Raw genomic sequence first — 12,936 nt, 5'->3', positions numbered from 1 at the left:
ATTTCAGGGTGGCTTAGTATTTGGTATGTCACTTATTTATTTTATCTTATTATTTTTGCTTTAATGACAGTGTGCACTTGAGCCGGCATGGACTCCACAAGTTTGTGCAAAACTTATGATCTATTTTCACTCCAGCTGAGTGTCATCTGAACACATGCTTCAGTAGAAGAGATTAGGCATAAAGAAAATCTGACTTTTTGTACAAAGCAGTTACATGGTCAATTACAAGGTCAATATCACAAATTTGCTTACATTTAAATAAAGACAAAGAAATGGTGCAGAATCTTAAATATTCAAGATATTGAACCATTAATTTCTCTGTTTATTTCCTGTTTATATATTTGTATTTATTACTTCTGCACTTTTTGTCTGTAGCCATGGCAAAAGGAAAAATTGCAATATGTTGGCCTGCGTGGCACCTGTCATACATTCTAAACATAGACCATTCATTTTCACTGCAAGCTGGTGACTAGATGTAGGCATGTCCAGTGTCTTTGAAAGATGAGAAAAGTTAACATTTATGCAAATTTGGAGTGACTTGGTGCAGCACCTACCAATGGAAGTGAAGACAGTAGAGCGCACCTGATCCGTAGCCACCTGTGCTCACTAGCAGGCCATTGTGGCATGCCATTGCCCCAGTGGCCAATTAGCTTAGGATCTTAGTGGTTTTAAAGCTATATATATATATATATATATATATATATATATATATATATATATATATATATATAATAAAAGAAATGATAATGAAACACTTTTTGATGCAATCGAGCAAAATCCCATTGTAGCTCCTATCTTGGGTGACGTGTCCGGCATGTTGCTGCTTCAGCGCTCGGGAACAATCAGCACCAAGCCAGACACTTCACACAGGAAACACAGAGGTCACGGCCGAATAGCTGAGGTCCTACTCCTGGTCACCATTATACATAGTGAATGACACCCTGATGGTGACACTCACTTACTGGGATAGGAGCTACACCGGGATTTTTCTCAATTGCAACAAAAAGTGAGTGCGTTTCATTATTATCATTTTCTTTTAAACGTGCAAAGGCCATGAGCTAAGCTAAGCTAATTGGCGTTTGCACTTTTGCCACACAGAGCACACACCACTTTTCCTTCATCTCATTGGATATGATGCATGTATACCGTACAATGGTGAATTTTATATATCGCCCTCCCTCCAGAATGTTTCATTTTAGTGGCAAGAAAACTGGTTTGTTATCATTATTGGAATGTTAGTTGTGCCACCCATGTTACTATGGCAACCAGTAGTAGGAACGCCTACTGGTGACCTCATGGTACAGTGGCTGGCGATTTGCAGCGATAAAATGTGTATGTGTTTGTGTACACTGTATGTGTGAACGTAGCACAAGATTACCAATCTTAGCCAATTTTCATCTGTCTGTGGGCCACCTTTGGCCCTGGGGCCGGACTTTGGACACCCCTGAGATACAATTTCTGTAAACCAGGAAGGGCCTATAATCTTGTTCCAGTAATATCTGATGTTAGGAAGATCAGATATTTATCTATACCACATACTTTCCCCCACCACTTGCATTTCATTTTGAATATTGAACATACATAGAGACAGTCAGTCTCTATTCATTTTAATCAGATCTACCCATCTGCACTTTCATTCCATCTTGCAGCTGCACCAGTGGTAGAATTGCATCCAGCTGCCAGCTGTGTGATGGGTACTGCTACAACGGAGGCACCTGCCATCTGGACCCTGACACCAACCTACCCTTCTGCCAGTGAGTAATGACTAAATAACTTCTTTTGTCTGGGTACAAATCCCAGCAATTAGACATGCACAACGCAATTCCTCACAGCTTTGCTATTCACTTTCAAAATGTTAGAAAAATCCCAGAAAACACATGGATGTATTTCTCACCACTTGAGACCAGAATGGCTCTGCATGGGGTAGATGGTGCCACCCAATTTCAATTTAAACCCAATTTTATTATTGTAAAAATTCTCAGATTTTAAATTTTAGGAAGCAGGTATTTCAATTTGTAAGCACAAAGGAGTACATTATGTTTTTGAAACAGTCAAGTCTGCTGGGTTTTTTTCTCCTCGTTCATAATGTTGCTTTTGAGAATCCGTTCTGAAATTGTGAGTGATATACAGTAGCAGCTCTCATTTTTATTGGCTGTCTTGTTAGGCACCATATCACACTTTCTATTGATGTTCAGTCCAGTTGGCCAGTTCATCAGGTAGTATTATCAGCTGAAAGTATCCATCTAGGATGGATAACTAGAATTAAATTAAATCACAGTCACTCTTTAGGCAGCAAGCTGAACCAAAGCATTCCAATTAGTTCTTGTAGTTTAAATGACATTTTTGGCAATGCGTGATCCGACTGAGATAAAATCAATTTCTATGCAAATTAACTCTCTGGGATTTCTGGGACATTAAAAAAATCCTGGAAATGTGGTTTATTGACTCTATATCATGGCCAGAAAATCTGTGCCCCGCAGTGGCGAAGACCCCTATTGTTTTAGTTAGTTTTCTTATTCTTGTTCTTCTTCTTCCGCTCTTGAGTCTATGGCAGCCCATAGAACCATTTGCGGGAAAGTTATGAAATTCATGAAACAGATAGAGGACAGTCTGACCTGTTAATACCACAAATTTGGAGTCTCTACCTTAAACGCTCCAGCGCCACCAACTGCCCAAATTTGCAGTCCCATTTATGTTAATAACTTTTGAACCATGAGTTCTAGAAACAAAATTATTCTTTTCCTCTGATTCCTTGGCTCAAGACAATTCGGTCGCACTATGATGTCATTTTCCATCATGAAAATTTTTCCACCATGTGGAATTTTCTGATAAACCTTATTTCTTCAAACTCGTCCTATGTTGTTTGTCCGATTTTCACAAAAATTGTCACGCATCACCTAGAGGAACTTGTGACAAAAAGTTATTCACAGAAATATGATCAACCTTACCGTTTTCGAATGGCTCTTCAACAAATTTGAAGGACGCGCAAAATTGAACTTGAGGAAAATCATCTACAAATGGTGCAGATTTAACACAATTGCCAATTAGTCCAGGACTGGCCATCACAGCAAATTCAGCCCAAGAGCAGACCGTCTGATGCAAAAAGAAATCTCCAAGAACCCCCAAAAAACAGGATCTGCTAGTAAGTCTTGCAACTGTCGGTGTCAAAGTACATGCTTCTACAATCAGAAAGAGATTGCACAAAATTTGACCTGCATGGGAGGCGTGCCAGGAAAAAGCCTTTGCTGTCTAAAAAGAATATTAAAGCAAGACTACAGTGTGCCAATGAGCATATAGACAAATACCAGGCCTTTTGGAATAATGTGCTCTGGACAGACGAATCAAAAATGGAGTTGTTTGGTCACAGTAACAGCAGACATGTTTGGTGCAGACTAAAGACAGCATTTCAGGAGAAGAACCTCATACTGACTGTGATACATGGTGGTGGAAATGTTATGGTTTGGGGTTGCTTTGCTGCCTCAGAGACTGGACAGCTTGCATTCATTAATTCAGCTATGAATTCTGCATCATGTCAAAGAGTGCTTGAAGATAATATGAGGCAATCTGTACAGAAGTTGAACTAAAAGTGGACCTTTTAACAGGATAATGATCCTAAGCACACTAGCAAATCCAACAAGGAATGCAGCAAAAAGAAGAAATGGAGGGTTATGGAATGGCCTAGTCAAAGCCCGGATTTGAATCCCATTGAAATTTTATGGAGGGATTTTGTGAAACGTGCAGTACATGCAAGAAAACCCTCAAACACCTTACAATTTAAAGAATATTGCATGGAAGAGTGGTCATAAATTCTAGCAAGCTGATGTCAGAGACTGGTGGACAATTACGCAAAACGCCTACAAGAAGTTATTGCTGCTAAAGGGGACAATACTAGCTTCTAAGGCCAAGGGTGTACGTACTTTTTCCACAGAAGAATATCACATCTATTAATATTTCTGTTGAATAAATATTGAAAAAGATATTTTTCCTTGTGGTTTTGTTCAAGTATATCAACTTTATTAATAGGTACTGTTTCAAATACGATCAAATGTTTGCTTGTCTAAATGTGTCAAAAAAACCAACAATTTCCATGGGGTATACTTATTTTTTCACATGATTGTGTATGCACATAATGAATATATATTTTCATAATGAATATATACTATACATAATGAATATATATTCGCCCAGTTTAACGGGGAGTGAAGGTTTCTGCCCTGGGGTCTGACTCAAAGCTTTGTGATTTTCCTTACACCACTACAATTTCTTGCAGCTGCACAGCTGGTTTCAAGAACCAGCGCTGTGATGAGCTGGCCAACCCCTGTGATTACTACTGTCAGAATGATGGGATATGCACAATAACATCCCTTAACAAACCCCGCTGCAAGTAGGTCTCCTATCAGCACCTTTACCACAAGAGCTTTCATCTCCAGTCTGATTCATCTTCCAGAAGTGGCCCTTCCTCATACACACCCAGCACACACGTCTCAAACCCATAGTCCCCATGTCCATACCATAAGGGAGCATATTATCTATGTTGCTATTGAAAATTGCAGTCTAACACAATTGTGCTGGTAATAAAGACCTCTGTCAATGCAATTCTCCAGTAAAAAAAAAAATCAGTAAAAAAAAAACAGTTTATATAATCTAATGCAGAAATCTAATGTTTTTTCCCTCAAGTGCATGTTTGTTACGAATTATGTAAGCATAATAACTCTAAGGATTATAAGAATATGTATGTAGAAGTAAGCATAAACTTTATAAACTTTGTATACTTTGCACAATCTTTTAATATTCAGTTTGTATAATAATAAATATCATTAGTGGGCTATTTTAAGGAATACTAAATACTAATTTAGAGAATACTAAATACAAATTTAGAGAATAATGCATACTTGACTCTATTCTCACTGCACAGTTGGTGGATTATAAGAAACAGCTTCTTCTCATTTTAATGTGATGCCATACAGTCATCGATCATCAAACATCTATTTAGTCATACATGCCACACATTCGGCGTCTTCATCTGAAAGTGAGATGACTGACCTTTTGTACTCTGTACCTTGATTCTTCATGTGTTGATTTACTTTTATTTCCACTGCCTGTCTTAATTGCGTCTAGACTTCACTCTCTGTTTGCTCAAACTTTCCCCATTTCATCTGAAGTGATTAGCATGCATAAACATCATTTGGTCTTTCCTGTGGATGATTTTAATCAGGTGTTCAGCCAATTGGTCGGGGACGCAGTGTGAGCGGCCCGCCCCAAAGAGCAGCCGCTCCGACAACACGCCTGGAGGTGAGTGCGCACAAACATGGCTTCCTCTTTCATTATTGCACACTCATGGTTCTGATTAAAATCATCTGCTTGCTTTCAGGGAACATGTAGCAAAGGCATCAGAGCATGGACAAATCTGATTTACGATGTAGGAGATTTACTGTAATCCCCAGGAGGGATTAAAGCTGCTCAGAACCAATCTATCCAGGACTACTTCTTCTGTATTTCATTTGCACTATGTAGACACATGTGAACATGTATCCATTTATATTTGAAAGTTGTCGGAGAGATAGGAAGACTGTCTTTGTGTATATTCATGTCTGATAAGAAACATCGTGCTGAGAATTTTTTCATAGTTATTTTGTTTTTAACAAGGTAGTTGCTTAGGATTGCACTATAACAGGTTTACAATCAGTACAAACAGCTGTACTGAAAACAAGACTTGACCCCTACCTTGGAAGTTTGTGATGACTGGAGTTTAATTCCTGCTTTTTCGTTTTTGTTCACTGCAGGGAGCATAGCCATTATTGTGCCTCTGGTCCTGCTGGTTATTTTGATAACAACTGTCGTGGCTGGGGTCTTCATCTGCAGAAGGCAGCAGAGGTATTACAGGAACACAGCATGAGAGGATGGCTACTCTGTACACTTTAAGGGTTAAAATGTGCACTTGTTGCCATGGTGCAAAAATACATCTTGAGAAATATAATGTATACAAACTATTACAAATTGCTCTTTTGCTCTGAGTGACCACTTCACAGGTTTGCAAAGTGTGCACTGTGGAAAATTTTTACTTACTCACTCAAAACAAGAAAAAATTCTATTAATGAAAAATGACTTTGCGCCATTGGCATAAGTGTAACATTTTAATATGCAAACAGATACAGTTCAGAATGTTTTTGAGACCCCTTATCTTAAATTTTTTTAAACATTTTGAAAATATGTTTGTGACCTGACCTAGGGGCAAGCGAGTACAGAGGCAACCCATGAGTAACGGAGGCATTAATGTGGAGATTGGCAATCCATCCTACAACATGTACGAGGTGGAGCATGATAACCACACTGATGCAGGGAGCTTTCTTAAACCAAATTTCACACTGGATCCACAAAAGGTTTGTGTGTATGACGTGAGTTCACTGATACATATTATTGTGCATATGGAAAAGCTGAACTCAGCAGCTGTAGGTTCAGATCTTTAAATAAAAGAATAGCTTTGCTGCTCACAAGAAACCAGTTCATATGTACAGAAATATGTACAGACTTTCTTTGCATCTTTCTAAGACTCATGTCACATGGATTTTACAGTCTATATAATCTTTTTATAATGGCTTGAATGTTTCCAGGTTGAGGTTACCATCATTACCTGTCAACTCTGTGCTTGCAGAAAGTAGTGGTTGATTAGTGCTCTTTTTAACGCAATAACAGCATACACCCACACATCTGTGTATTCTCTAAGTACCCCCTAGACTGTTGCTTCCACTCCCACAGGTGTTCTGAATGCCATTTCTCTATGAAATTAACTTTTATGTGCTGTAAAGAACAAGAAACTTGCTGTTGGGCAGATTTCAAGCTAGAGTGTGTGTATTGCAGGGGTGGTGTGTAAAATCCAGTGACCCTCGCACTCTGAACATACACTCTATACCTAAAGAAGTTATACCTGGACAGGTGAAGCCCTTTGTCCTAATTGGTGGCTTTGACCATTGCATTAGAGACACTCATGATCATCCATGTTTGTGCGTGTTGCGTGTGCTTGCCTGATTTCTCATGAACATTTTTCTTCACCTTTAGCAAGAGTAAAGTCTAAAATTATTTTCACTCTTAAAAATATTTCAGTATAATATACATTCAGAATACAGATGTTTAATTTTCTCGACATCACGAATCTCAATAATCTGATTTAAACAATATTTTCCCAACATGTTTAAATTCACATTTCTTTGAATAATCTTTCCATGCAGCCTATGAACTACTCCAACCCAGTGTATGCCAAGATATACATTGATGGACAGAACTGTCGGAAGCCAGTCATCAGCATTGATGAAAGGAGAGAGCTTCTCCCAAAGAAACTAGAGGGGACAATTCGGGAAACCGCCGCATAGCCTGAATTTACACTTTGTACTCTTTTTTTACGTGAGTGTACAAAATGTATAAAATGTGGAGAAAAAAAAAAGAATTTTCTATTTCCTATCAGGTCCTGCTAATGTACTTAGGTTTGCTTCTTTGTTCGGCAGCATCGTTACCTCTCCATGTGCGATAAACTTTGGACTCCATATATGTCCTCGCCATTAGTTTCTGTTGTTGTTTGTTTTATTGTTGTTGTTGTTTTTTTTTTTTTGTTGTTGGATATATTACATATACTGCACAGTATATTTGCAGATTACCCAGCCTTTAACAAAGAAACGACAGCAGCAAAACTATTTCACCCCCAAAAACCATGTATTTTGCCTTACGGTGTTAACTCAGAGATGGTGTGGGATTTGTTTTATGTTATTTACTTTGCACCATCCACCATAGTTTTATTATTGTCTTTCAATATTCATTTATTTTGCACTTAAATTATGCTCCACTAATGTGAAACTATATATATATATATATATATATATATATATATATATATATATATATATATATATATATATATATATATATATATAAAACATAGGTATATAGACTGGATTTTTTTTCATGTTCTTTGTCCATGTTTATCTCTACAGAGGGCTACTGATATCCATGGCATTAAGACTTAATTCATCTCATCTTATCCATGGTTATATGTTGTGTGCTCATAACGAAACTGCCCAGTCATATTTGTCACTTTTCATTCAAGTGATTTTTGCCTTCTATCACTGAAAATAATGCTGCATATTATAAAATTCTGTCTCTTCATCCAGCTAAACCACATGACATGTTGGAGGTGATCAATACTTAATGGACAATTTGTGAGAGTACATCATTATCTATCTATGACAATTAGCTTTTGTACGAGGTAATTTCAGCCCAGTGGAACAGCAATCCATCTGGTGAACTTAATACAGTATAATCTATTCGGACATGTGTCAGATACAGAAATAACTCATATTGTTGAAAGTTTTACTTATGAAAACACAAACTGAAAGGCACTCAAACTTGCTGACTAATTATTATTGATCAACTTCAGTGACGTGACAGTAGAATTAGGTATCCGATGGCTGGCTCGTCATACAAGATGTGATTGAGGAATTAATCATACTTTACTGCTATGTGGAGAGTGGTATGAATGAAGTCCCTTTGTCTGTTACTTTAAGAGAGAGACATTACTAAGATACAGTACAACAGATTTTATAATTTTGTATTTGATTTATATGTTGTTCGGCTGCTTGTATTTTGGAAAAAAAAATGTATTAAATGTAAGTATCTTTTATATAAAATGCATCAGTATGAAATAAAAGCATTTTATTTCCATTTCAGCAGTGATTTGTATTTGATTTGTAGTGAATTTTTAGCCATTTTATTTGTAAGATACACAATGAATACTCATTTGCAACTCATTTTCAATCATAACCAATGTCTGGTTAAAGACATGGATGCTGTAAACTGATGTAAATGTTTTTTACTGATGTACAGTGAGGGAAAAAAGTATTTGATCCCCTGCTGATTTTGTACGTTTGTCCACTGACAAAGAAATGATCAGTCTATAATTTTAATGGTAGATTTATTTGAACAGTGAGAGACAGAATAACAACAAAAAAAATCCAGAAAAACGCATGTCAAAAATGTTATAAATTGATTTACATTTTAATGAGGGAAATAAGTATTTGATCCCTCTGCAAAACATGACTTAGTACTTGGTGGCAAAACCCTTGTTGGCAATCACAGAGGTCAGACGTTTCTTGTAGTTGGCCACCAGGTTTGCACACATCTCAGGAGGGATTTTGTCCCACTCCTCTTTGCAGATCTTCTCCAAGTCATTAAGGTTTCGAGGCTGACGTTTGGCAACTTGAACCTTCAGCTCCCTCCACAGATTTTCTATGGGATTAAGGTCTGGAGACTGGCTAGGCCACTCCAGGACCTTAATGTGCTTCTTCTTGAGCCATTCCTTTGTTGCCTTGGCCGTGTGTTTTGGGTCATTGTCATGCTGGAATACCCATCCACGACCCATTTTCAATACCCTGGCTGAGGGAAGGAGGTTCTCACCCAAGATTTGACAGTACATGGCCACATCCATCGTCCCTTTGATGCGGTGAAGTTGTCGTGTCCCCTTAGCAGAAAAACACCCCCAAAGCATAATGTTTCCACCTCCATGTTTGACGGTGGGGATGGTGTTCTTGGGGTCATAGGCAGCATTCCTCCTCCTCCAAACACGGCAAGTTGAGTTGATGCCAAAGAGCTCCATTTTGGTCTCATCTGACCACAACACTTTCACCCAGTTGTCCTCTGAATCATTCAGATGTTCATTGGCAAACTTCAGACGGGCATGTATATGTGCTTTCTTGAGCAGGGGGACCTTGCGGGCGCTGCAGGATTTCAGTCCTTCACGGCGTAGTGTGTTACCAATTGTTTTCTTGGTGACTATGCTCCCAGCTGCCTCGAGATCATTGACAAGATCCTCCCGTGTAGTTCTGGGCTGATTCCTCACTGTTCTCATGATCATTGCAACTCCACGAGGTGAGATCTTGCATGGAGCCCCAGGCCGTAGGAGATTGACGGTTCTTTTGTGTTTCTTCCATTTGCAAATAATCGCACCAACTGTTGTCACCTTCTCACCAAGCTGCTTGGCAATGGTCTTGTAGCCCATTCCAGACTTGTGTAGGTCTACAATCTTGTCCCTGACATCCTTGGAGAGCTCTTTGGTCTTGGCCATGGTGGAGAGTTTGGAATCTGATTGATTGATTGCTTCTGTGGACAGGTGTCTTTTATACAGGTAACAAGCTGAGATTAGGAGCACTCCCTTTAAGAGTGTGCTCCTAATCTCAGCTCGTTACCTGTATAAAAGACACCTGGGAGCCAGAAATCTTTCTGATTGAGAGGGGGTCAAATACTTATTTCCCTCATTAAAATGCAAATCAATTTATAACATTTTTTACATGCATTTTTCTGGATTTTCTTGTTGTTATTCTGTCTCTCACTGTTCAAATAAACCTACCATTAAATTATAGACTGATCATTTCTTTGTCAGTGGGCAAACGTACAAAATCAGCAGGGGATCAAATACTTTTTTCCCTCACTGTAAATGTGTATCGGAGAAGATCTACAGGAATAAAGGCAACTCATGAACTACTCCAACCCAGTATATGCCAAGATATACATTGATGGACAGAACTGTCGGTAGCCGGTGATCAGCATTGATGAAAGGAGAGAGCTTCTCCCAAAGGAACTAGAGGGGACAATTTGGGAAACCGCCGCATAGCCTGAATTTCAACATTTGCACTGCATTTTGATCCGTTTTGCTGTATCACTGCTGTTTGTCATAAGTGTACAGTGTTTATAACACATTGGAGATTCATCTCAATACTTCAAATCCTGGAATTACACTACACATTGTTGTTATGTACGTAACGCTTCATCAATCATTTTTACATCTGCTACAGGCATAGAGGGAAACTCTTCTACATCTATTTCCAGCATTCATCTCCAAGACCAGTAACATCTGGCCCACAATTCTGAGCTCGGTTCCTCCCAGTGTGATGAAGAATTTCATGCTACAGATAGAAACAGAAGGATTGACAGTAAGAGTGAGCACTGCAGAAGAAGTAAATAAATTTTGTTATTATGCCTCTGGGTCTGGTTAATACAGAAATCTCATCTGATCCAGGGTTGGGTTTTGTAACTATAAAACAGCCATAAAATAGGGCTTCATCTAGGTTTATGTTTAGCAACTTGTGTGCAAAAATGAAACTGTAGAGTTGCTTGCTTGAGTGAATCAGGTCCATGTAATGCTGTTTTTCAGCAAAAAACAAAAACAAAAACAACAACAACAACAACAAAAAACAGTATAGGAAAGTTTGTAGGAATGTCATTGAGTGCATACTAGAAGCCTGCAATTGACATGCCTTTATCACTCAGGGTGGCACCAAGGGAGTGTGAGAGAAGCCAGGGTTCAGAAGTCAGGTTTGCCAGATCAAAATTTCCAGCCTAACTAAGATCTCAAAAAAGATCTTAAATTAGCTCAAACACAATGTTCTTCTTTTCTCAGTCTTTGCATGTGAACAAGTTCACCATGGTGCACACACATTTCTGATTTGCAGTGTCAGCAATACACCTTTTCTTTCTTTTCTTTTTTTTTATTTATCATTACCTGGTATGGCCAATTTCCACTCCATAATCCCCCACTTATATATCTATGTCTTAAATACTGTATATCTTACAACAGAAATGGTACTGTTTACATGTTCCCTATATTATCCTGTAGCCCATGTTCATAGAAATTAGATTAGATTGAACTAGATTTAATTTACCAAGTTTTTTTAAAACAAGATCTTGGCAATCCACATACTATTTTTTAAACTAGCCAATAATAATAATAATAATAATAATAATAATAATAATAATAATAACAACAACAATAATACCTTCATCTGCGGACTTGCTTATTACACCCACAACCTTGTGACAAAAATATACCAATTTGGTGTAAACACTGCAAATCTGCGAATCCTGTTCCAAACTCTCCCCTCAGGCCTCCTGGAAGGGGATGGAAATATATTAATTGTTTGACTTCAAACAGAGTTTGTGTATATTTTAAATATCACACTGAAGTATTTTATTAAAACAAACAGATTTTAGTTTAATGTTAATTTCAACAACAAACAAAATAGGCAGAATCCTGACAGCTGAATCTTGATGATTGGACGTACAGTAGGTGAAAACTCTGTCAAGTTTTGAGTTTGCATCCATTGAACAAGCGAGCTTAAGTGCTAGCTATACATATACAAAATAGACACAATATACAAAATATATTTTTCTGGTGCAGTGAAAACTAAGTCCAGTGAGTTGCCAGTTTCCGTGAAGCCGCAGCATTCAGCTCTCATCCCAGGTCAGAAGAGTTTATTTTCCTATAGCATTATAATGTGTTTAGTCTCTTATAGATGTACATTACAATGTGCAATATTGTGTTTAAGCCAAATTTGATTTAAAATGACCTTTTTTTTTCTTTTTTTTTCTTTTTTTTTTTTTTTTACTGAAGTTTAAATTGTGTATTTAGAAAGGCAATCTTTTATTTATAAGTGCCCCTCTCAACATTAATTAATAAACAATTATATTATGTAAAAAGCATTTGAATTCAAATGAACATGAGAGCATGCAAAAAACAATAGTAAATTAATCACAAGAAAGTCTGAGAATTTTATGCAGTTTTATGGAAATCAGAGTGCTGCTGCCAAAAGTAAATTTAATTGTTAAATTTATAGTTTTACTGACGTTCGCAGTAAGTGACATACGGTGGGTGTGTCACTACATTTGTGGATGGTAATAGTGTATTTGTTTGTTTGTTTGTTTGTTTTATTTCATAATGTTTAAATTTTCTTTTAAGCATTATTTGGATTCAACTCTCCAATAAAAGTTGCTGTTTTGTTGTAATTTAATTTGTTATAAATAAAACACCATTAGATTATATTATATTAGTATATACACTATATATTAGTAGTGTCATTCTCATGTTCATTATTGTGAGCAAACTGTTTACAATGTCTA

At 37.4% G+C, this 12,936-nt stretch overlaps 1 protein-coding gene across 4 annotated transcripts in view; it reads left to right on the top strand.

The window, feature by feature from the left end:
- The window catches only part of lrp1bb (low density lipoprotein receptor-related protein 1Bb), a 329,687-nt gene extending 321,835 nt beyond the window's left edge, over positions 1–7,852 (top strand). Inside the window, exons 86-92 of one of the 4 annotated variants that reach the window (XM_047156106.2) lie at positions 1,650–1,754; positions 4,271–4,384; positions 5,216–5,292; positions 5,784–5,874; positions 6,230–6,380; positions 6,859–6,933; positions 7,227–7,852. In XM_047156106.2, coding sequence (XP_047012062.2) covers positions 1,650–1,754; positions 4,271–4,384; positions 5,216–5,292; positions 5,784–5,874; positions 6,230–6,380; positions 6,859–6,933; positions 7,227–7,367 — 754 coding nt within the window. In that variant the 3' untranslated portion in view covers positions 7,368–7,852. Of the gene's footprint in view, positions 1–1,649; positions 1,755–4,270; positions 4,385–5,215; positions 5,293–5,371; positions 5,875–6,229; positions 6,381–6,858; positions 6,934–7,226 lie in introns of those variants that run through there. The other 3 variants (XM_047156107.2, XM_017470512.3, XR_008396570.1) reach the window with 3 other exon arrangements.
- The last annotated feature ends 5,084 nt before the right edge of the window (positions 7,853–12,936 follow it).

Source organism: Ictalurus punctatus, chromosome 6 (assembly GCF_001660625.3).
Source record: "Ictalurus punctatus breed USDA103 chromosome 6, Coco_2.0, whole genome shotgun sequence".
NCBI classification, from domain to species: Eukaryota; Metazoa; Chordata; class Actinopteri; order Siluriformes; family Ictaluridae; genus Ictalurus; species Ictalurus punctatus.
Note: the sequence above shows the minus strand (reverse complement) of the source record. Positions and strands in the feature narration are given on the sequence as shown.